This window comes from Haliotis cracherodii, unplaced genomic scaffold (assembly GCF_022045235.1).
Source record: "Haliotis cracherodii isolate W230 unplaced genomic scaffold, xgHalCrac1.p SCAF_7, whole genome shotgun sequence".
Lineage (NCBI taxonomy): Eukaryota > Metazoa > Mollusca > Gastropoda > Lepetellida > Haliotidae > Haliotis > Haliotis cracherodii.
In genome coordinates this window covers 59,865,914-59,887,450 of record NW_027266330.1, presented here as the reverse complement: position 1 = coordinate 59,887,450, position 21,537 = coordinate 59,865,914, and the positions used below count along the sequence as shown (strand labels likewise).

General features: G+C 42.1%; 1 protein-coding gene across 1 annotated transcript; it reads left to right on the top strand.

The window, feature by feature from the left end:
* Window positions 1-4,626: 4,626 nt before the first annotated feature.
* LOC139447591 (uncharacterized) lies at window positions 4,627-21,223 on the top strand. The gene is made up of 4 exons (XM_071228997.1): window positions 4,627-4,933; window positions 5,255-5,353; window positions 10,216-10,417; window positions 18,389-21,223. Exons 2-4 carry the CDS (start codon window positions 5,338-5,340, stop codon window positions 20,757-20,759), a joined length of 2,589 nt encoding a protein of 862 aa, XP_071085098.1. The 5' UTR covers window positions 4,627-4,933; window positions 5,255-5,337; the 3' UTR covers window positions 20,760-21,223.
* Window positions 21,224-21,537: the final 314 nt, after the last annotated feature.

The following is a 21,537-nucleotide window of genomic DNA, read 5'->3' as shown; positions in this document are numbered from 1 at the left end:
TCTGAAAACGTTGGAAGAATGATGTTGGATGATAAATAAAATCTCAACCTCGTGTCTTTTGATATCAAATATATCTACACTCGTTGATAAAAGTGGAAAAACTCCTTGGCGAGCCTCGGAGTTTTTTAACTTTTAACAACTTGTGTTGATATATTTGATATCAAAAGACACGAGGGTGAGATTCTCAACATGTACATACTATATCACAGCAGGGTACCTATAACAGTGTTCATATTTTAAGCACTTCGCTGAACTTTTGACGAGAAAATAGTCAGGTAAACATATTATATATCTCCTTGTTCAGGGCTCTACATTTGCTAAAATCCCGGTCAGCATGTATTTGCAACTTGCAAACGATTGATACTATACTAGTTTAGGGCCCGGCGAAACTTGGAAGAGCCGTGTACGATGCATTGTAAATATGAGCTCGCGACGGAGCTTGGTGCACGTGCAACAGCGGCAGAGAACGCATTCTTCGTGCATCACGCAAGGACGACTCACACAGTATAAATACAGGCTACAAAGAGTTCTGGTGTTTTTTTTCAATATTTTCAACAAAAGAATATTTTGTCAAAGTGTAAAAGTTGGGATGTGTTTTAAGTAGGGGGTTACCCTTCGTAATGGGATGGCGAATATTTTGTAGTTGCCTGCATTTGTACAAATAAGTATTCAGAAATGCCTACCAACAATGACTATTCTCACTCAAAACACTGTGTCTCTGTCCTAAAAAATGTACGTTTTTTTGCCACCACGATAATAGCGAAATGCGCATATCATGCACCAGCCAGATAACCCATATCTTGCCCGCTGCCTGCTTGTAAGGTGACGGGGCTATATTTGACCCAGAACCACTGGCGTAACAAATGTTATAGTTGGGATAACACTTTCTAAGTTTGTTTGTTGTTTAACACCGCACTCAGCAATATTCCAGCTATATGGCGGCTGTCTGTAAATAATCTTTGGGGAAAAACAGTTACAACAATTAGCATTTTTATAATAGTAGCTTTGAAACGTTCATCACAACTAAAAGTACGCATATGAAATCATTTGGGTTTTTTAATGTTTGTTTGTTGTTTAACGCCGCACTCGGCAATATTCCAGCTATATGACGGCGACACTTGAAATATCATCTTTTTAACTCCTTTTGGCTGTATGTTTTGTTCATATCAGAAGTCAAGGGGCGGTATCCACAAAGAAATCCTATTTTCTCAAGCAACCAACTTAACTTTGAAGTACTTTCTGATGTCACATTCACATAGCTTCGTAATGTTTTTTGCTCAATATCTCATCAGCTTACTTAAGTTAAGAATTTTTTAAAGATATCTAATATGGCTGCCATAGGTAACCTACAAATCACAACTAGACGAGCTGTGCTTCAAATATATTCTGATCAACAGCAAATAAGACAAAGGTTGAACAAAAGTGGTACTGAATATGTGTAAATATCTTCTTAGAATCTTTAAGAATACGGCCCCAGTGTAAGAAAAAACCCAGTTTTAGGCGACGTCCTCCGGCGGACTTCTGTTTTCTGATTGGCTTGTGAATAGAGCGGGGAGGGAGTGTTGTATTATTGCGCTGAACTGATGTCATTGATTTCGTATCGTTGTCTGCAGCTTTTGTATGTGTAAATATTAACTAAGTTTATAAATGTAAGTCATATTGTTGACTCAGTTATTTATTATTGACCTGGTCATGTTTTGCGTTTATGGAGGTATAAACGAATCAACCGGTGAACACATTTTGTACAGGCAGATTTTCAGTGTGTACTCTGGTTTTCTATACTACTATAGACCACAAGAAAATAATTATACCTTGTCACTCCATAACTTTGGCTTTTCATTCCTGACCTAAGTATAAATTAGTTAGTTGGCAGTATCCGAATGTATATGGGTATTCAATGATGGATATATGTAACTGTCTGGGGTACGAGTGGGCCAGTCGTCTGAAGCGCCGCAGTTGGCTGTGCAGAGTTGTATCCCTTTGGCCAGAAACCTTTGATTTGGACTCCGGTTCGCCCCGATTATGTTTCTAGTTTGTCGACACCATTCAGTGCGTGTGGGCTTCACCGAAGTGGTGAACGTCTAAGATCTGCATCACTTCGGGCTTTCCTCCCACATCAAGTTGACACGCCGCGATATAACTGGAATACTGTTAAAGCGGCGTTAAACCCAACTCACTCACTCACTTAACTATCTGAATAAACTGAAATACTATTCACAGTGGATGCTTTGATGCCGAACTTTCGCTGGGCTGGGGGTTTGTACAAAACCAGATATATATTATATACAGTAAACTACGGTTATAACGAACACGCTTATAACGAACTGACCGATATAACGAACTTATTTTTTAGACCCGGCCATTTGTTGTATATATGCTGTATATATGCTTATAACGAACTACGGTTATATCGAACTAAAATAAGTGGTCCCTTTGAGTTCGTTATAACCGTAGTTTACTGTATATTAATTAAAACTATGAGCATTAATTAGTTGTTAAAGTCCCAACCGGATTCTAAATAGCGCGGTATTTTGCGAGACCTGACTGTTGTGATGATCGGTCAGCGAGTTATCGATGGCCGAAAATCTTGAATAACTGAAGAACGAGACAACATTCACATCTAAGCCTTGGCAGACAGACTTGCCCTACGCCAGTCTATGTACCAAAAGTCAAACGATATCTAAAATCATTACATTCGATCTGATATTTTGTTGTAAAAAATCCAGTCGTCTGTGAAACACCGATGCACAGCAGAAGTGGGAGGAGTTAGCCTTCGGTCAGCTGACATCTGCGCGAGCGTATCTAATTATAGCAAACCACGTGGCGAGCTGGCAAAATGCACACTTTCTTGAGGTATACCGAAAATACATGTTATTACAAAGACGTTACGTTTAAATACCGCAATGAACACATACCTCCAGACAGTTTATGATTGTTTTATGCAGGTATAATTCAGGTATGCAGAATTTTCCGTTGAAAAATCTCAGAATAGAAGCTATTTTCATTTGCATTGCCATATCCACACGAAGCAATCTGCGAGCCGTATTTTACAAACGACCCAACAACTTTTGAGAAGTGAATTCAAAATTAAATATATCTAGATCTGGCTACTAAAATCAGATAACAGTTTGCATATATTTTTTTCAAATTTATGCGCCAAAAGTACAAACACGACAGTTCTAGTAATTGTAAAAGCGACCTTAAATTAAATAAATATATATTATAAATTAACATATATAAAATAAATAAAAATCATAATGTCGATATGTAGTTTAAACATACATAGATCTATCTTCTTTAGACATGCCAATATGTTTTTTACACAGATACAAAATATGAATTAATTCTAGATTTGATTTCTTCAATACAAAGTATCGACCCGTGAAGATCATGGGTGGAATAGGTCTTCAGCAACCCATGCTTGCCGTCAGAGGCGACTATGCTTGTCGTAAAAGGCGACTAACGGGATCGGGTGGTCAGGCTCGCTGCATTCAGCCGCACTCAGCAATATTCCAGCTATATGACGGCGGTCTGTAAATAATCGATTTTGGACCAGACAATCCAGTGATTGACATCATGAACATTGATCTACGCAATTGGGATATGATGATGTGCATAACGATGTTCACGCGTTGCCGATTACCGCATGTATTTTAGATTGAGACACGTGGGTTACTATAAAATGCCCATTTCCACTTGAAAAATATTTTCTGCGCATGCGGCCCGATTGGGCTGATCGGATGTCTTTGGGCTTTAAGAAAAACACCTTGCAGCAATGTAATTTTTGTGGCATGCATTTTTTTCTCAACACTCGGAAGCATAAATATTTATTTTTAAAAAATTCTTGGACAATTAATTTTCTTTGGATACAATCCCACCCCCGAATATTAAATGGTCGGTCCCTCAAAGCGGCTTAAAATCATACACACTCACTCACATGTTTTCTAATTCACTCGTTCAATAGTTACACAGACTGAGTATAGATGTTTTGTTTGTTTGTTTGTTGTTTAACGCCGCACTCACCACTCTTCCAGCTATATGACGATGGTCTGAGAAAAAATCTAGTCTGGACCAGACAATCCAGTGATTGACATCATGAGCATCGATCCACGCAATAGGGAACCGATGACCTGCATAAAATGCAGCGACCCTGACCACCCGATCCCGTCAGTCGCCTCTTACGACAAGCATAGTCACCTTTTCCGGGAAGCATGTGTTGCTGAAGACCTTTTCTACCCCAGTTCTTCACGGGTCGAGTATGTAATCACGTTCAAAATTAATCAAGGGATCAATTAAACAATTACGTCATATTTTTACATTGATCAATTCACCCCGAAACACGTACATTTAAAAAAATGACATTCCTGAGTATCATAATACATCTTAGTTGTTGATAACCTCCCGAAGTCTGCACTCGCGCTTGATCAGTGCCCAACTTCCAGTGTTCCAGAGCCTCTGGATGCAACTCTAGCCCAGCCTGGCGCCGCTATCAGCACATACGTTACCTCTACCCCTCCTAGAACCCCCCCCCCCCCCCCCTTTCGCTGATCTATTCCTGTGCCATCTTCTTTCCGGTGCTTCATGAAATCGGATACCAGAGAAATCCCTTTCTGCTGCCGCCATTGCTCGAGAGGTGGCGTACCTGTCTGTGGGAAGACTTCTGTCCGGCGATAACGCGCCGCACAGGTAGCCAGGAAATTCACGCGTTTATCAGAGAAATATCTCCAGAATGTGAAATACGTCACCCACACTGCTACAGAGAGATGCCGGGATCATTAGAGTGAGGCTGATGTTTCTATAACCTGAGAGCTGCGCTGAGCAGTTCCGGGGAAGTGGCTACCCCATTCATCCGGGTTCTTCTGCAGGAGACGAGAACATTCTTAAAGTTTCATATTGCGTCTTGGCAAGATGAAGCGAAGATGTATATCTAAAAGTAAGTTGCATCTATATATTAGTAACCCTTATACTAAGATTTATATTCTTAGACGCTGTACTTCGCTCAAACCCTATTTTCAGAAAAATGAATGCAAAAGCTGAATGACGAACGCGCCTCTCTCTCTCTCTCTCTCTCTCTCTCTCTCTCTCTCTCTCTCTCTCTCTCTCTCTCTCCATGATACCTTGTTAATTACCGTACCGTGTCGTACAATGTATATTTGCATCTCTCTGACGTTGTACGTACATCTACATAAGTACCCTAGCATGCCAGTGTTCCCGTTACCAACTCACTTACCTTCAACCTTTGTTGTATTTTCAGACACTCTTGTGATATATTTGGCTTGCCGGCGGTGGGAGCTACCAAGAGCGGTATGAAGCACTGAAACTCTCATTTCACACGGAATGGACGCGGTTCAAGGTAAACACATCATAACACTAAACCTGGGTTAAACACGCGCACTTCAAGGTACATGAAGGTATTAGGTTTCGTTATAACGAGTCTGTTTGGAAAGGGGAGACTCTGCTTTTATTGGTAGATCCAAATAACGAAAGTATGGCAATATAATCTTTGTTACCAACATGTTATTCTTTGAACGAGATACAGATGTTAAGCAAGATGGTTACCTCATCAATGACAAACAACAACATGAGAAAGTGAATGCGTAGAAGATACTGTGTTCCTACATCAAGAACAGCTTAAATTGGGACCACACGCAGTGGCCATTTTGTCCTTACGATCACCGGAGACCGCCTCCGTGGTCTAGTGGTAGCGTGTCCGCCCGGAGAGCGGAAGGTCCGGGGTTCGATGCCCTGCAGCGTTATACCAAAAGACGTTAAAAGATGGAACTCGTTGTTACCCTGCCTGACGCTCGGCATCAAGGGCCTTAAACAAGGACTGGTCGGCTCGGAGTCAGTATACTGTGTCTGAGTGGGGTATTCATGTTAAACTGTGGCATGGTATCTCAGTGAGCTAGCACTATAAATCGGCATCAGTCCGGACTAGTACAAGCAGCCACACACTCACGTGCATGCACGTCGCTATATAAGTGCAATAATCTTGGACGCGACGTTAAACCCCATTTCACCTCAATTCGCGATTACCAGAATCCCAGTGCGTTTACAAAAAATATAATCATTACCATCCTTGTCGTTTTTCAACCTGAATAAAAGACGTTTTGAGCAGCAAAAGAAACTATACCTCTTAGTTGCTTTTATCTAATATTTGATTTTCAATTGATAAAATCTTTAAATTAGCGATATTATATCCAAAAAATGAACTATACTGGCGCTTAGAACTCAAAGAATACCTCTACATGTTTTTATTTTTTGAAATATCATTTGATTTATATTTTTTAAAGATTAAACAAAATCTTAATTATCTGATCTTTAAAAATCACTAATTTTGCTTTTTTCGGCACGAAGGTACAACATTTCAAACATGGTGTGTGTTTTGTTTTTTTCTTTGTTTTTTTTTGTCTGTTTTTTTGTTTTTTTTGTATGTTTTTTTGGGGGGGGATGGGGGATAATTGGTTGCATAGTCATTCCTTACCCAAGTCTTCATTAAACCAATTTATTTTTACACAAAATTACCCAGACACAGATACTTTTTACAAACTGTTGCAGGAATGAGGGGTGGTTTGATACACATAATCAAATTTAACAACCAATCTCATTGAAATCAGAACTGTGTTCTCGCTATGGCTAAAGAGGGATCTGAGAACATCCAGTTAGGGGTCACGTCAGATCGACCCTTGATCCGACCAATCAGAGCGTCGCTTACCAGATTTCGAAAATTACAGTCGGAATGTGTTTTCCAATGAGGCAACCTCGATTTTTTTAAAGATTAATTTACCAACAGTTCTTTCAATTTTCAATTACATAAAAAGCAAACTCGGTGCATTCTTCACCCTTCTGGTTATAACGGGCCATCCTCTCAGTTAACGTAAAGCTGTTAGTCAGAGCTACAGATAAACTGCGTATGCGTAAAATACCCCACGCAACTATACAAAACCCAATTACTTTCAATTAACTTGCGTACAGAAACGCATGCATGAAATGAATAACTCAATTGTTTGAAAATAGCATGCGTAAATACCCAATGAAGCTTTTTCAGCATGCGTACAACGGAGCTAATTTCTGAAACACAATTACGAGCTAATTTACTTTACGAGTCAAGCCTATATTTAGAACTGTTATATACAACTAAAACATTTTTTCTTTTTTTAAATCTCAATATATTTACTTATATAGAAAACCCAATAGAGTGATAAACTGATGAGTGAAAACATATTGGTTACCCAATGAAAAATGTAATAACCCAATTAAAATAGAAACCTTCGAGTAAAAACACGTTATCTGGAGCTCTGTTATTAGTAATGTGTAAACTTACAAAATGTTAGTTCTATGTGTAACATTGGTCTCGTGAGCTGAACTTCAACTTGATTGTAGATATCTAGACCCGTGAAGATCCGGGTCTTCAACAACCCATGCTTGCCGTAAAAGGCGACTATGCTTGTCTTAAGAGACGACTAACGGATCGGGTGGTCAGGCTCGCTGACTTGGTTGATGCATGTCATCGATCTCAATTAAAAAGGATCGATTCTCATGATGTCAATCACTGGATTGTCTGGTCCAGACTTGGTTAGTTTACAGACCGCCGTCATATAGCAGGAATATTGGTGAGTGCTGCGTTAAACAACAAACAAACAAACAAACAAAGATATCTGAGAAATTATAGAAAAATGTCGGATTCCAGGTCGCATGAGCTCAAACACACTGTTGGTGCAACGTCACGTACTGATTAGTAAGATGAAGGATATATCACAAGAACCTCCCGCAACCCTGAAGTACGGAGCATCCGTGTCCCTCGTAACATAATCAGCCAATGCTTACCAAAATTAATTGATTCGGGACTTATTCCTGTGGGTTGCACGTTATTCTCAACTAAGTGACTGTGTTATCCTCTTCTCGGATTGGCTGACTTAAGATTAAGTGTAATTTTCGGTACTGCGATCGGGAACTACTTTCTCAAAAGGGAATCCCCGTGACCTCCCGTCAGTGCACAACTTTTGAAACAATGTCTAAAAATAGTATCGGGAACTACTTTCTCAAAAGGGAATCCTCGTGACCTCCCGTCAGGGCACAACTTTTGAAACAATGTCTAAATATAGTATCGGGAACTCAAATGTAAAGAAGTACGAGGAGAGGTGAAATGGGGTTTAACGTTGCGTCTAAGATTACTGCACTTATATAGCGACGTGCATGCACGTGTGTTTGTGTGGCTGATGTTGATTCATAGTGCTAGCCCACTGAAATACCATGCCTCAGTTTAACATGAATATCCCACTCAGAGTACACTGACTCCGACGGTCCTTGTTTTAGTTCTTTTTGCCGAGCGCCAGGCAGGGTAACAATAAGTACCATCTTTTTAACGTCTTTTTGTATGACGCGGCCGGGGATCGAACCCCGGACCTTCCGCTTTCCGGGCGGACGCCCTACGACGTGTGTGTGTGTGTGTGTGTGTGTGTGTGTGTGTGTGTGTGTGTGTCTTCTTGTACTAGTCCGGACTGATGCCGATTTATAGTGCGAGATACCATGCCGCAGTTTAACATGAATACCCCACTAAGACACTAATTGCTTTAACCCCTCAATGCCGAGCGCCAGACAGGGTAACAACAAGTACCATCTTTTAACGTCTTTTGGTATGATGCGGCTGGATATCGAACCCCGGACCTTCCGCTCTCCGGGCGGACGCCCTACCACTAGACCACGGAGGCGGTCCCAATAAAAAGAATTACTAGCTAGGGCCCTTGTTAGGGACTATCAATGAATACATTTAAAGGAGAACAGTTTATTGCGGGAAGAACTATACAGTACATGTTTTCTTTTCAGTTATGATATCTTCCGTTCTGTTTTGCAATCTCATTAAAATCAACTCCCAAGTTCTCGCTACCGCTAAACATAGCGTTTGTTTAGCGTTAGCAAGAACTAAGATCTGACTTTAATGAGAATGTCTGTTTCGTTGCTCGGTCTAAACTCGACCAGCTCGTTCGTGTGAATGTGGAAGATGATAGTTAGAGCGCGGTCTACGATATAGATTTACAGGAAAAGAAATGTTTCTTTGAAATGGCAGGTACATGCGTAGGCTTAGTAGACGAACTCGTCTTTTTTTCATGTTGAACACACTATAGCTGCCAAAAAAATGTTGTCCGCCATTTTCGCTTGCTTTTAAGTCGGTAAAGTTTTATCATCGACATAACGGTAATATAATTTCTAAATACATTCGCCTTTGGTGATAATTAGCGCTTGCAGCAACAAGCGTCAAAATAGAACGAATGACTAATTTGACTCTACTGTGCAAGAATCAGAGAAATTTACTGTGTTTACAGGGTCGGTTGGGTAGCCAAGTAGTTAAAGCGTTCGCTTGTCACGCCGAAGACCGGGTTCGATTCCCCACATAAGTACAATGTGTGAAGCCCTTTTCTGGTGTCCCCCCGCCGTGATATTGCTGGAATATTGCTAAAAGCGGCGTAAAACCAAACTCACTCACAACGTCCTGGTGAGCTCCGACGGACATTGTCAATCGAGAATCAAGTCTCGCTTGTGTTACAGGACATAACACATATTTTCACTTAAATAACTGTGATAGCATCCATGGGTATTCCTCAATTCATGCTCGTTGCAGTCACCATTCCAGATTGTTCGTTCTCCATTGCCGCGTGAAACTTCGCGATGAACCCTGCCCCCTCCCCACTGTTGATGGTTGATGAAATATCAAGCGCGAAATCAAATCATGTTTATTTTGTTCTTTCGGCCTTCAGTCCGTGTAAAATACAGTACACTTATTTTTAAGCATTGCTGAATTAAGATCAATTGATTATTGATACGACCTTGATTTGATTAAGGTCCCTGAGATCTCTGTGAAAGGGGTTTCTGTATTCTGTATGAGACGAAGTTTTGTTTGTTTTGTTTGTTTGTTTGTTTGTTTGTTTGTTTGATGTTTAACGCCGCACTCAGCAATATTCCAGGTATATGACCGCGGTCTGTAAGTAATCGAGTCTGGACTAGACAATCCAGTGATTGACAACATGAGCATCGATCCACGCAATTCGGATCGATGACATGCATCAAGCACGTCGGCGAGCCTGACCACCCGATCCCGTTAGTCGCCTTTTACTAAAGTCATATTGCTGAGTGCGGCGTTAAACAACAAACAAACAAACAATCAATCTAAAGTCTTATTCTAATGCATTGTTTTTAAGTTTCTCAATTATCTTTCAGCATCTCAGTTTGGTGAACGACTGAGGTCATGTCTCCTGGCAACCTACAAGCGCCATCGGGAGTCACGTGATGGGAGGTCATGTGACCTGGAAAGACAATTGCCACTTCGGGAACCCTTTTTCCAAATAAAAAGAGTTCCCAGGTTTAAAGTGCGGAATGATCTGCACACGTCACTCTGGCCTGCGTACTATCCGCTGACAAGGTGATATCACCCACAGAACTATTTTCGTGTAGCGGAGTGCTCGTCTAGTGCTGTAGTTTGCCAGGTAGTTGCATGGTGTATAACTCCGCATTGCCATGTGTGTGCACACTGCTTTTGTCCTAACACATGTCCTTGAAGCTTGTTACATTGAGATGCAGCAACACGTTGTGCAAAGTTGTGTCCCTTCGCCGTGCCAGGATCAGCTATTCTTGAGTTTGAATCGCCGAATCTCTACCGTGTCAGGTGAGGTGAGGTGAAATTGGGTTTAACGTCGCGTTCAAGATTATTGCACTTATATAGCGACGTGCATGCACGTGTATGTGTGTATGGTTGCTTGTACTAGACCGGACTGAGATAGCCCACTGAGATACCATGCCGCAGTTTAACATGAATACCCCACTCAGACACAGTAAACTGACTCCCAGCCGACCAGTCCTTGTTTTAGCCGCTTTTTTGCCGAGCGTCAGGCAGGGTAACAACAAGTACCACCTTTTAACGTCTCTTGGTATGACGCGGCCGGGGATCGAACCCCGGACCTTCCGCTCTCCGGGCGGACGCTCTACCACTAGACCACGGAGGCGGTCTTCTACCGTGTCAGACTCGGTGACTTGGTTGATTGCGTGTTTTCGTAACCCCATGGCTCATATAATTAATCACTGGATTGTCAGGTCCTCACTCGTTGGAATAATAAGTGCGGCGTAAAATAGCATGCAAACAAAGATAGGTCTCCCCTGATCTATAACAATCCCCATCCCAAGGCTGGAACTAAAACTGATTTAAGGATACCCACGGTTCAGCCTGCCAATCCCCTTTTGGTACGCAGGATTCGGGGGTCTGTTTAGGGGGTATTCGGGACTATGTACAGTAAACTACGGTTATAACGAACTCAAGGGACCACTAATTTTAGCTCGTTATAACCGTTGTTCGTTACAAGCATATATACAGCATAACTACAGCAAATGTCAGGGACAAAAAAGCAAGTCCGTTATATCCGTCAGTTCGTTATAAGCGTGTTCGTTATAAACGTAGTTGACTGTAGTGTTGTACGCGGGACGTAAGTCAAATCGTATGTATGCTTATAATATTTGTGAATAAAACATGGTTAAACTAAACTAAAGTAAAGAAATATCGAAAACTAACATATATTTTTCGATATTTATTTACTTGTTCGGTTTAGTTAAAACATATTGTATTCACAAATGGAAAAGGATTAGGAACACGTTATCCAACTTGGGACACCCTCTTCTTAAATTCTTTACCATCGGTTCTTTACTTGTTTGACTTCAAATTGCAACCCTTTATAACCTGGGAACGCGTTCTATAGGTTTTCGTCTGTGATCGACATTCTGCCATGAAGAGGGAATTCTGACCTGTGCTTTTGAGTAAGAAGTCCAGTAAACTACGTTAATAACGATCACGCTTAAAGCGAACTGACGGATATAACGAAATGTGTTTTGATCCGTCAATTTGCTGTATATATGCTGTACATATGTTTATAACGAACGAACTACGGTTATAACGAACTTAAATTAGTGGTGTCTTTGTGTTCGTTATAACCGTAGTTCGTTATAAGCGGGTTAGTGTAATCGGGAATCATGGTGAGCAACTGTTTGAAAAATTAGATGCTATTCGAGATTCAAGGGAAGGGGTTGTCACACTAAAACACAACGGATACGTGTTGAGGAGGGCAAGTCTCGTGTCTCTGAACACATCTCCTGGATGCTTCTGGCGCGGGGACACGGGTGGCCAAGTCGTCTAAGGCGCCGTGATTCGCTGTGCAGAGTTGCGTCCCTTGAGCACGCCAGAAACCTATGATTGTGGGTCCGAATCCTGGTTCCCCCCGATTATGTTTCTAGGTTTGTCAGCACCATACCCGTGCTCGTGGGTTTCACCGAAGTGGTAAACGTCTGAGACCTGCATCACTTCGGGCTTTCCTCTCACATTAAGCTGACACGCCCTAAAATAACTGGAATACTGTTAAAAGCGGCGTTAAACCCAACTCACTCACTCACGCCTCATTCGCATGTAGTGGTAGACAATCACTTGACTCAAACCTTCAGGGTGGACTGGCTCTTCCGTTTGTTTGCTATTGATGAGGACGTCGGCAGTACCTTAGCTACATGTTCTATGTGCGGAGCGCAGTGTTATAACACGATACAGCATGACCACTCGCGACTGCCTATGTATATTTTCACGCCATGCCGGGGCGAGCAATTATTGGCGAAGTAATTTGGGAGCAATTATCAACAAAAGTGCTGAAAACTTTGTCTTGGAATTAATTACGACATGTAGACATCTTCGCGGGGTCCCATCGATAAACAATTGATAAGCCATTTGCTGGGCATTCTGCCATTTTCGTTTACACTGTTTAGACTTGAAACACTAACTAATGATTACCTAAGCTTTGCTAATCGTGTTCACACCGACAAGCGAAAGGCTTGTGAAACAATGACAGGGTTGTATGTCTCGAATAGAAGACCCGGTATAGAATTGGCCTTCAGCAACACATGCTTGTCGTAACCAACGGCGTCTAACGGGATCGGGTGGTCAGGCTCGCTGACTTTGTTGATGCATGTCATCATATCCCAATTGCGTGGATCGATGTTCGTGATGTCAATCATTGGATTGTCTGGTCCAGACTCGATTATATACAGACCGCCATCATATAGGTGGAAAATTGCTGAGTGTGACGTGAAGCAACAAAGAAACGAATAAACAACATTCCGAAAGGATTCTGTTGAACGCTAGCATGGAAACAAAATACAAATGTCAAATGTCGTAATTACAACCGATAAATGTTATGTGTATAACATATGGCAAATGCCTTGTTCGGTGAATGTATCCGTCAACATGCTCTTATATTAGGACATAAACTAAAAAAGAAAGTATGTCGCGTTTGTTATTTATGTAACTCACTGAAAGAACTGTTGTTAGATTTCATTTTGTCTATTTAACCATCACTCATTCCTGCAACAGTTTATATAAGGTAGTCTGTGGCTGAGTAATTTTGTGTAAAATAAATTGTCAAATGTAGACACCTACCATGTTGAATTGTAAATTTATGCAGAATTTGATTTTCAAATATAAGATGTCTAAGATACCCATCAGCATTTAAATCTTGAATAAATTTTTAAAAGTTTTAAATTAATTTTATTTTTTTTTAAATACATAAGTAGAAGTATTCTTTGAGTACTAAGTAATAGTTATGCCATGTCACGTGACCGAGTATGGGCCATAGCCGTGTTGGCCCATAATCGGTCGAGTGTCAAATGGTATAACGGACTTGTACCACACCCAATCACAGGTAATAACTACAATGATGTACAATAAAACCCCGCCCACTTATTGACTTGACGTGATTGGGCAAGATAATACGCGAAAAGGTATCGACTATTTATGACGTCATTAACCGCCTACGTCAGAGATTTTTAAACTTTGAATTGGCACTGGCAGAACCAACTGTTACCATGTACGTAGACTGACATCTAGTGTCAGAAATGAACATATTTTACAGAAAAAAACACTTGTTATATCATAGTTATAAAATATAATAAAAAGGAGACCAGAGACTTTCTTTATTTTCTAGACTTGCCAAACATTACAGGCTTGCGTGGGCTATATTGGATATATTTGTATCAGGGTCTGTATGACGGACAACCAGTTATGCTAAATCACCAGTTAAGATCCTCCAGCTGTATGACTGTAAATAATCGAGACCGGACCAAACAATCCAGTGATTGACATCACGAACATCGATCGACGCAATTGGGATCGATGACATGAATCAACCAAGTCAACGAGCCCGACCGCCGGACCCCGTTAGTCGCCTCTTACGACAAGCATAGTCGCCTGTTACGGCAGGCATGGGTTACTGAAGACCTATTCTACCCATTATCAAGTGAGGCATAGGATTAACTGAGCGTATTCGAATCATCCCGACCTTGCCCCATGACGTCAGGTCAATAAGTGGGCGGAGTTTCATTGAACATCATTGTAGTTATTACCTGTGATTGGGTATGATACAAGTCCGTTACACCACTTGACACTTGGATTGTGGTCCAACCTCAAGCAACTGAAATTCAGGCGATTTACGACAAATACACAGGTGTAGGGTTACTTCATGTAGCACTGACGACACAAAGGGCGTGAACTGATGTATACTATACAACCGCGACCTTGTGTAATCTACAAAATAATAATTTAAAAAATCGCGTAATAATACTGCAAATAATTTGCAATTGAGTCCATGGCATTTGATTGACATACAAAGCATGCTTATTTCGTTCATGTAAAAACAAAGGCCACGCCCTCTAGCGGAATACTGTTTTCTGATTGGCTGATAAAAGTAGGCGGGGCTTGCAATTGCTCCGGTCGATGTCACTCATTACCGTCAGCTGTCTATACGTGTGTGCACACGTCACGTAAATCCGCTTCGTGTGCACACCGAAATCAACAAGCTTGAAACTGTTGGTTATCAGATAACATCATATCTGCAGAATATCTCAGTACACGAAATGCCAGCAATTTTAAGTGTAGCTCCATTGATAAGTTGCCAAGTCGCCCATGTTCATCCTGCGCTTCATCAAACTGTGTAAAACTATCAGTTAACGTCTCAGTTTAAAACTTCAGCCATTTGCAGAAAACGACGCGACCATACAGCTAGGAACGTATCCATGACGACCATCATCATATATCCTTTTTCTTGTGTCAATCTAGACACTGTTAAGCAAGGAAACCATGCCATACTTTGGTAGTATTAGAACTTGGCATGAAGAAGGCGATACATTTGTTTTGGATTGTACGCTTTATTAATTCATATGTACAGTCGAATCCGGACATCTCGAATGTACCGCTATATCGAACCTGGTCCCGACCGCCGCTATATAAATGCATGTAAACTTCGCTTCTTACCGCGAATTCGGGATACAAATACACAGTGTTATCTCGAACCTTGGACTCGGTGCCAACTCTTGACTTTATCATAGAATTGTGTGCCTTTATGTCTACATTTCCGTAAATCTTCAATTATATATCATTTATTTATTCTATGAATAATCGCCTGCATCTATGTTAACGCCAGGAGGGGCGGTCGGGTAGCCTAGTGGTTAAAGTGTTCGCTCGTCACGTCGAAGATCCGGGTTCTATTCCCAAAATGGATAGAATGCGTTAAGGCCATTTCTGGTGTCCCCCGCCATGATATTGCTGGAATATTGCTAAAAGCGTCGCAAAGGCATACTCACTCACTCATTATCAACGCCCGGGCAACCTACGCACAGAAATGACGAAACCTGCCTTAAAGGGTGCCTGGCCAAGTGCTTGATGGAAAAAGAGACATTTGATGAAAATGGAAATAAAGCCTGCCTCAAATATACGCCATATCCAAAAACCTATTTAAACATATGTTTAATCAAGGCTTTACGGTAGCTGATTCTCGAAAACACTATCCTGTGATACACACAGCGATACCTGTTTGAAAGCCTGCCTCGATAAAACCTGGCCGCATTGGCCATGAGTTTCACGCCGCGATCAAGATTATTGTGCTTTTATTGCGACATGCAAGCACCTGCGTGGCTGCTTGTTCTAGTCCGGGCTAATGCCGATTTTACAGTGCCAGCCCACTGAGATACCATGCTGCAGTTTAACATGAATACCCCACTCAAACACAACTCCCGAGTAGATTAGTCCTTGTTCTAATTAATGCTGAACGCCAGCAGGCAGGGTAACAAGATGTACCACGTTATACCGTCTTTTTGTATGTGTTTCACTACGTGTTCTACTGTTTCACTACGCGTTTTACTGTTTCACTACGTGTTTTACAACGTGTTTCACTACGTTTTCCTGCGTGTTTTACTGTTTCCCAACGTGTTTCACTACGTCTTTTACAACGTGTTTTACTATGTGTTTTACTGCATGTTTTACTTTGTGCTTCACCTTGTATTTCCCAGTGTTTCACATAGATTTCCTAGTGTGTTTCACCTTGTATTTCCTTGTGTTTTACATGTATTTCACCATGATTCACATGTATTTCACTGTGTGTTTCACATATATTTCACAATGTGTTTCATATGTGTCAAGAGGTACTTTATTCGGCTATAGATATGTCGGGGAATGGGTACGTAACCGTTGAAACGAACCCGGTGTCTGACTAGCACGCAATGCCCTCCCCCGTTCCCAGTGTACATTTCCCTGACAGTGTTATGACAAGCCGTGGTCAGACAAAAGCCAGGTGCGCGTCAGCCCATGCCGGGCTATACTTAGGGAAAGAAAAAAGAGAACAAGTTCATTGTCATGTTGTTCTCAAAGAAACCCCTAGAATAATCGGCGAAAGAGAGTGAGTTTGGTTTAACGGCACGTCGAACAGTATTCATTTATATATCAGCTTGACGTGAGAGGTAAGCGAGAAGTGATGCAGGTCTTAGACGTTTAACACTTTGGTAAAACCCACGAGCACGGGATTGCATATGTCAAACACACCGACATAATATTCTTTGACTTACTTTGTAGAGGGCATTAATACTCAACACGCCACTACATCAATATAAACTGTTTCTTTGTACCTATATCCCCCCCCCCCCCCCCCCCCCCATTTCTTAGTAATAACAAAGCGTTATCATCAGAGTCAGTATACTGTGTCTGAGTGGGGTATTCATGTTAAACTGCGGCATGGTATGTTAGTGAGCTGGCACTATGAAATCGGCATTAGTCCGAACAAGTACGAGCAGCGACACACACACACACACACACACACACGCACGCCGCTATATAAGTGCAGTAATCTTGAACGCGACGTTTAACCCTATCATGATATTACTATGAGAATATAAGGAATCATAAGTAAATCCTTTGGCATCAAGGGATATGACGTCGTGGACACTTGAATCGAAAAACAAAGTACATACTTAAAATAGAGGAGGATCATCTGTTCTAGGAAGACTTAGATAATAAACGTAAACAGCCTCTGTAACCACGATCGTAAAGAGGGTTATTGTTTACATCACCAGTCTCTAAGAGCTTTCCGCCTTTATCGTAGATTTTCATCAGGGCAGAATCACGTGGATTTGCAGCTTGATGTCCACTTATGATAAGTTCTTAGCGATGTCCACCAGTGCCACCAAGGCGATTCGGTTGGAAAGTTCATGATTAATGTAAAGTGACCTCAAAGAATGCATGATTAATGTAAGGTGACTTCAAAGAATGCATGATTAATGTAAGGTGACTTCAAAGAATCCAAGATTGATGTAAGGTGACTTCAAAGAATGCATGATTAATGTAAAGTGACTTCAAAGAATGCATGATTAATGTAAAGAGACTTCAAAGAATGCATGGTTAATGTAAAGTGACTTCAAGGAATGCATGATTAATGTAAGGTGACTTCACAGAATGCATGATTAATGTAAAGTGACCTCAAAGAATGCATGATTAATGTAAAGTGACTTCAAAGAATGCATGATTAATGTAAGGTGACTTCAAAGAATGCATGATTTATGTAAAGTGCCTTCAAAGAATGCATGATTAATGTAACGTGCCTTCAAAGAATGCATGATTAATGTAAAGTGACTTCAAAGAATGCATGATTAATGTAAGGTGACTTAAAAGAAGGCATGATTAATGTAAGGTGACTTCAAAGAATCCAAGAATGCAACACAACATTGCCAATGTGTGATTGTAGTCTATGCGACGGGGCCTCCAACACATACCTCTCTGTATGTCCTCCTTTATGTGACCAATCGCTAATGGCTTTCTTCCTAGACTATTGTCTCTAAGAGCAATAAGGGCGGTAGCCTAGTGGTTAAAGCGTTCACTCGTCACGCCGAAGACCCGGGTTCGATTCCCGACATGGGTACAATGTGTGAAGCCCATTTCTGGTGTCCTCCGACGTGATATTGCTGGAATATTGCTAAAAGCGGCGTAAAAATCATACTCACTCAATAGGAAATTCAATATATCGTTTTCTCTCTCTTTTTTCCACAGACTTGAAACAGCGTCGATTGATGACCTGGTGTATCCTCGACCTTCCCGGAGCGTCAGCATCCTGGTGGAGGGGGATATTGGCGTTGGCAAGACAACCATCTGTCAGCGTCTTCTGCAGCTTTGGGAGGTCAAGGTCGCGTGTCAACAGACGCAGTGTATGAAGGCCACGAGCAGTTCCACGGTCAAGGACGTCCATCTGCCGAACTTAAAGACACCGCTGTACCTTGACTGTTCCAACGTTACGGAGGGTTCGTTTTCATCCGTGATGGACAGCAAGAGCCACATCAGATTCATTGTCAAGACAGTGAAGGCCATGCTGGGGGATCAAGGGTGTGACTTTCAGACCAACGACATGAGTGACTGGTTGACAAGTTGCTCGGGAGACGTGGAGATATACTTTGACAACGTGACCGTGTGTTCAGGGCTGATCAAGGTCATTGAGGCCACTCTAGATTCCCACAAGACGGCGTTCGCCCGCGTAATGGTGTTCACTGGCCCGAGCGTGATTCACAAACATCGGTTCGATAACCTGTTCTACTGTTACGGAATAAACCCGGATTATGGCTCACGAATCCTCACGAGACGTTTGCAGAAGATGTGTGACTTTCCCGAGCACAAGGTGTCCAGTGTTGACCAAATCAAGATGGTTGATCTTCAAGGGGAATTCTTCCGAAACCCCCTAATAAGTTCGCTACTTGCTGACTTTTGTAAAACCGGATATGACGTCATCCCTAACAACAAGACGGACTTGATACAGTGTCTTCTTCACCACAGCTTCCGGTCACTAGATGGCGTTTTACAAGAGAAAGGAACTGGGGGTGATTTAGAACGGATTATCGTGTGCTTGCGTCAACAAGCATACGAAGGCTTGTACAGAGGGACACACTATTTCAACAAGTCCGTGCTCGCGGAGTCCGTCCAACCTCTTCACCTCTGTGACTTGAGAATAATCCGAGACATTCACGAGACTGGAGATCAGAACGAATCGGCTTCAGCCAGTGATATGTTTGCTTACAGCTCCAGAGGTTTCCGCGACTTCCTGGCCTCTGCGCATGTCTGTCATCTGTTGGTCAATCCAACCATCTCGGAAAGTCTCCTACCAAATCTCCTCCAGGACAGAGTGTTCGAGAGTCTGTGCGGGTACTGCTGCAGACAGCTCAGCGTGTCGGGTCACATCGCGGTCCTCAAGACGCTTGTTGAGACAATGATGGAGAGATCCAAGCAGCAGTACGTGACGATGCTAGGTCACGATCAGCTCGTGACACGCGGTACCCTCTGTGACGTCAGCAGGGTTCTAGTTTGTCTCAGACAAACAGATTTTCAAGAGGATGTGTGCAAACTCGCAGCCCAAAATTTTCCAACGATATTAGAATTTTCTTTAGAGGACAGCGTCTGTTCGGTGCTTCAAGACATGATCCACATGATGGCGCGTTACGAGCTCTCAACTCATGGAATCGTCATTCACATGGACAAAATGTTCACACAGTCCAGCCTCGGTATCAGTTTGGCACGTGCTCTGAATTGTATGACGTCTTTAACAACGTTAATGCTGCGGGCGACGTTTGTCGCCGACACAACGTTTTTGGTACATTTCCTCTGTGAGACATTCCAAGGTAACACCCATGTGAAAAACTTCACTTTAGGAGGACCTTTCAACTCGGCCGAGAATCTCTCCCACGCGTTACACAGACGGGTTGCGTCGACGTTCACATCCGCCATAGCGCTTAAAACGCTGACAATAGAAAATTGCAGCCACATGCACCGGATTGCCTATGTGATTGGCTGCTGGCCCAACATCTTCCACAGACTCGAGGTCAGGAGGTGTAACCTTGAAGCGGCTGGGTCAGAGGTTATCATCAAATTAAAAGGTCAAGGTGATTTTTATCATCTCCGATTAGAAAACTGTTACATTCCGAGCGCAAAGTTACACGATGTCCTGAAGTGCGCACAAATGTGCAACAAATTACAAGTAGTGAGCCTCAATCTGCTGTCCGCTAAAAAAAGCTTTTCTGTTATGGATACCCATCGGGGAACTTTCCTTCCCGCCATCGACGCCCGGGCGTGCTCCCTCTTGCATGAGCTGATTGTCTCAAGCCCACTTCTCGAAGAAGTCACGGTCTGCCACGCGGGACTTGATGACGTCAAAGCTGGTGTTATTATAGGAGCAGTGTTGCAGAGCGCGTGTCTGAAGGTGGTTGACCTCAGCGGGAACCTCATAACAGATGACGTCACGAAAGATGTGATTGACGTCATCAAAACTGTGAAATCTTTGAGGGGTCTCATGTTAAACAACAACTCGTTCTCTCCAGAGGGTCGCAAGAGCGTTGTCCGCGCGACCAGTGACGTCACGGAGCTCAAGCTTAGCATGTGAGGGGGGCAATACTTAGAGCTATACAGTACACAGGGTCGCCCTCCTACCCAGAGTTCCTTGCGATCAACCTGGTACCTCTGCTACAGACCAGAGATATGTGACGAATCGTTACATTTTACAGTCCATTCAAAAAAATACATGTGATGTTCATCTATTCCATTTTTGAAAATTCGACACATTTAGATGATGATATGGCATAGTCGTTAATTTCGCTGAGAAAATTTCCTAAAATGGGAAAAACTATTTCAATTTGCGTATTTATCCTTTGTTTACAATATTTGTACGATTCCACGTGCAGACATCGAAGCCCTAAGGAGAGCTAGCGATAGGGTCACTGTGTATTGATGTGTTGTCGTCCACCCCACTGTCGCAGTTGTAGTCGCGTATTTATGCAAAACAAGTTGTAAATGCCATTGAAAGGCTTCCTCGGACACATTCGTGACCAACTCGTATTATTCCGGGACAAGCCGGAATGGCCTCTCGTGGCCATTTTTGCAACCGGGTTCCGTCTTAGCGCAAACGGGTATACCTAAACAATTGTCAACTCGTTGCGCAATGGTTCAAATATTTTCCTATATTATTTATATTTCAGATGCAATTTAAAGCACGTCAGGACATGCGAAATTATACAGTATGATTGAACACATTTAACTGTGTCTTGGGTATATTTTTAGATGCAAGACATATGTAAAAACAGAGAGTATTTCTGAGGGATTCTTTGACGAAGAACTTGAAATCATACGCGCATTCTGATTGGTTTGTCGTATTTTCGCACATA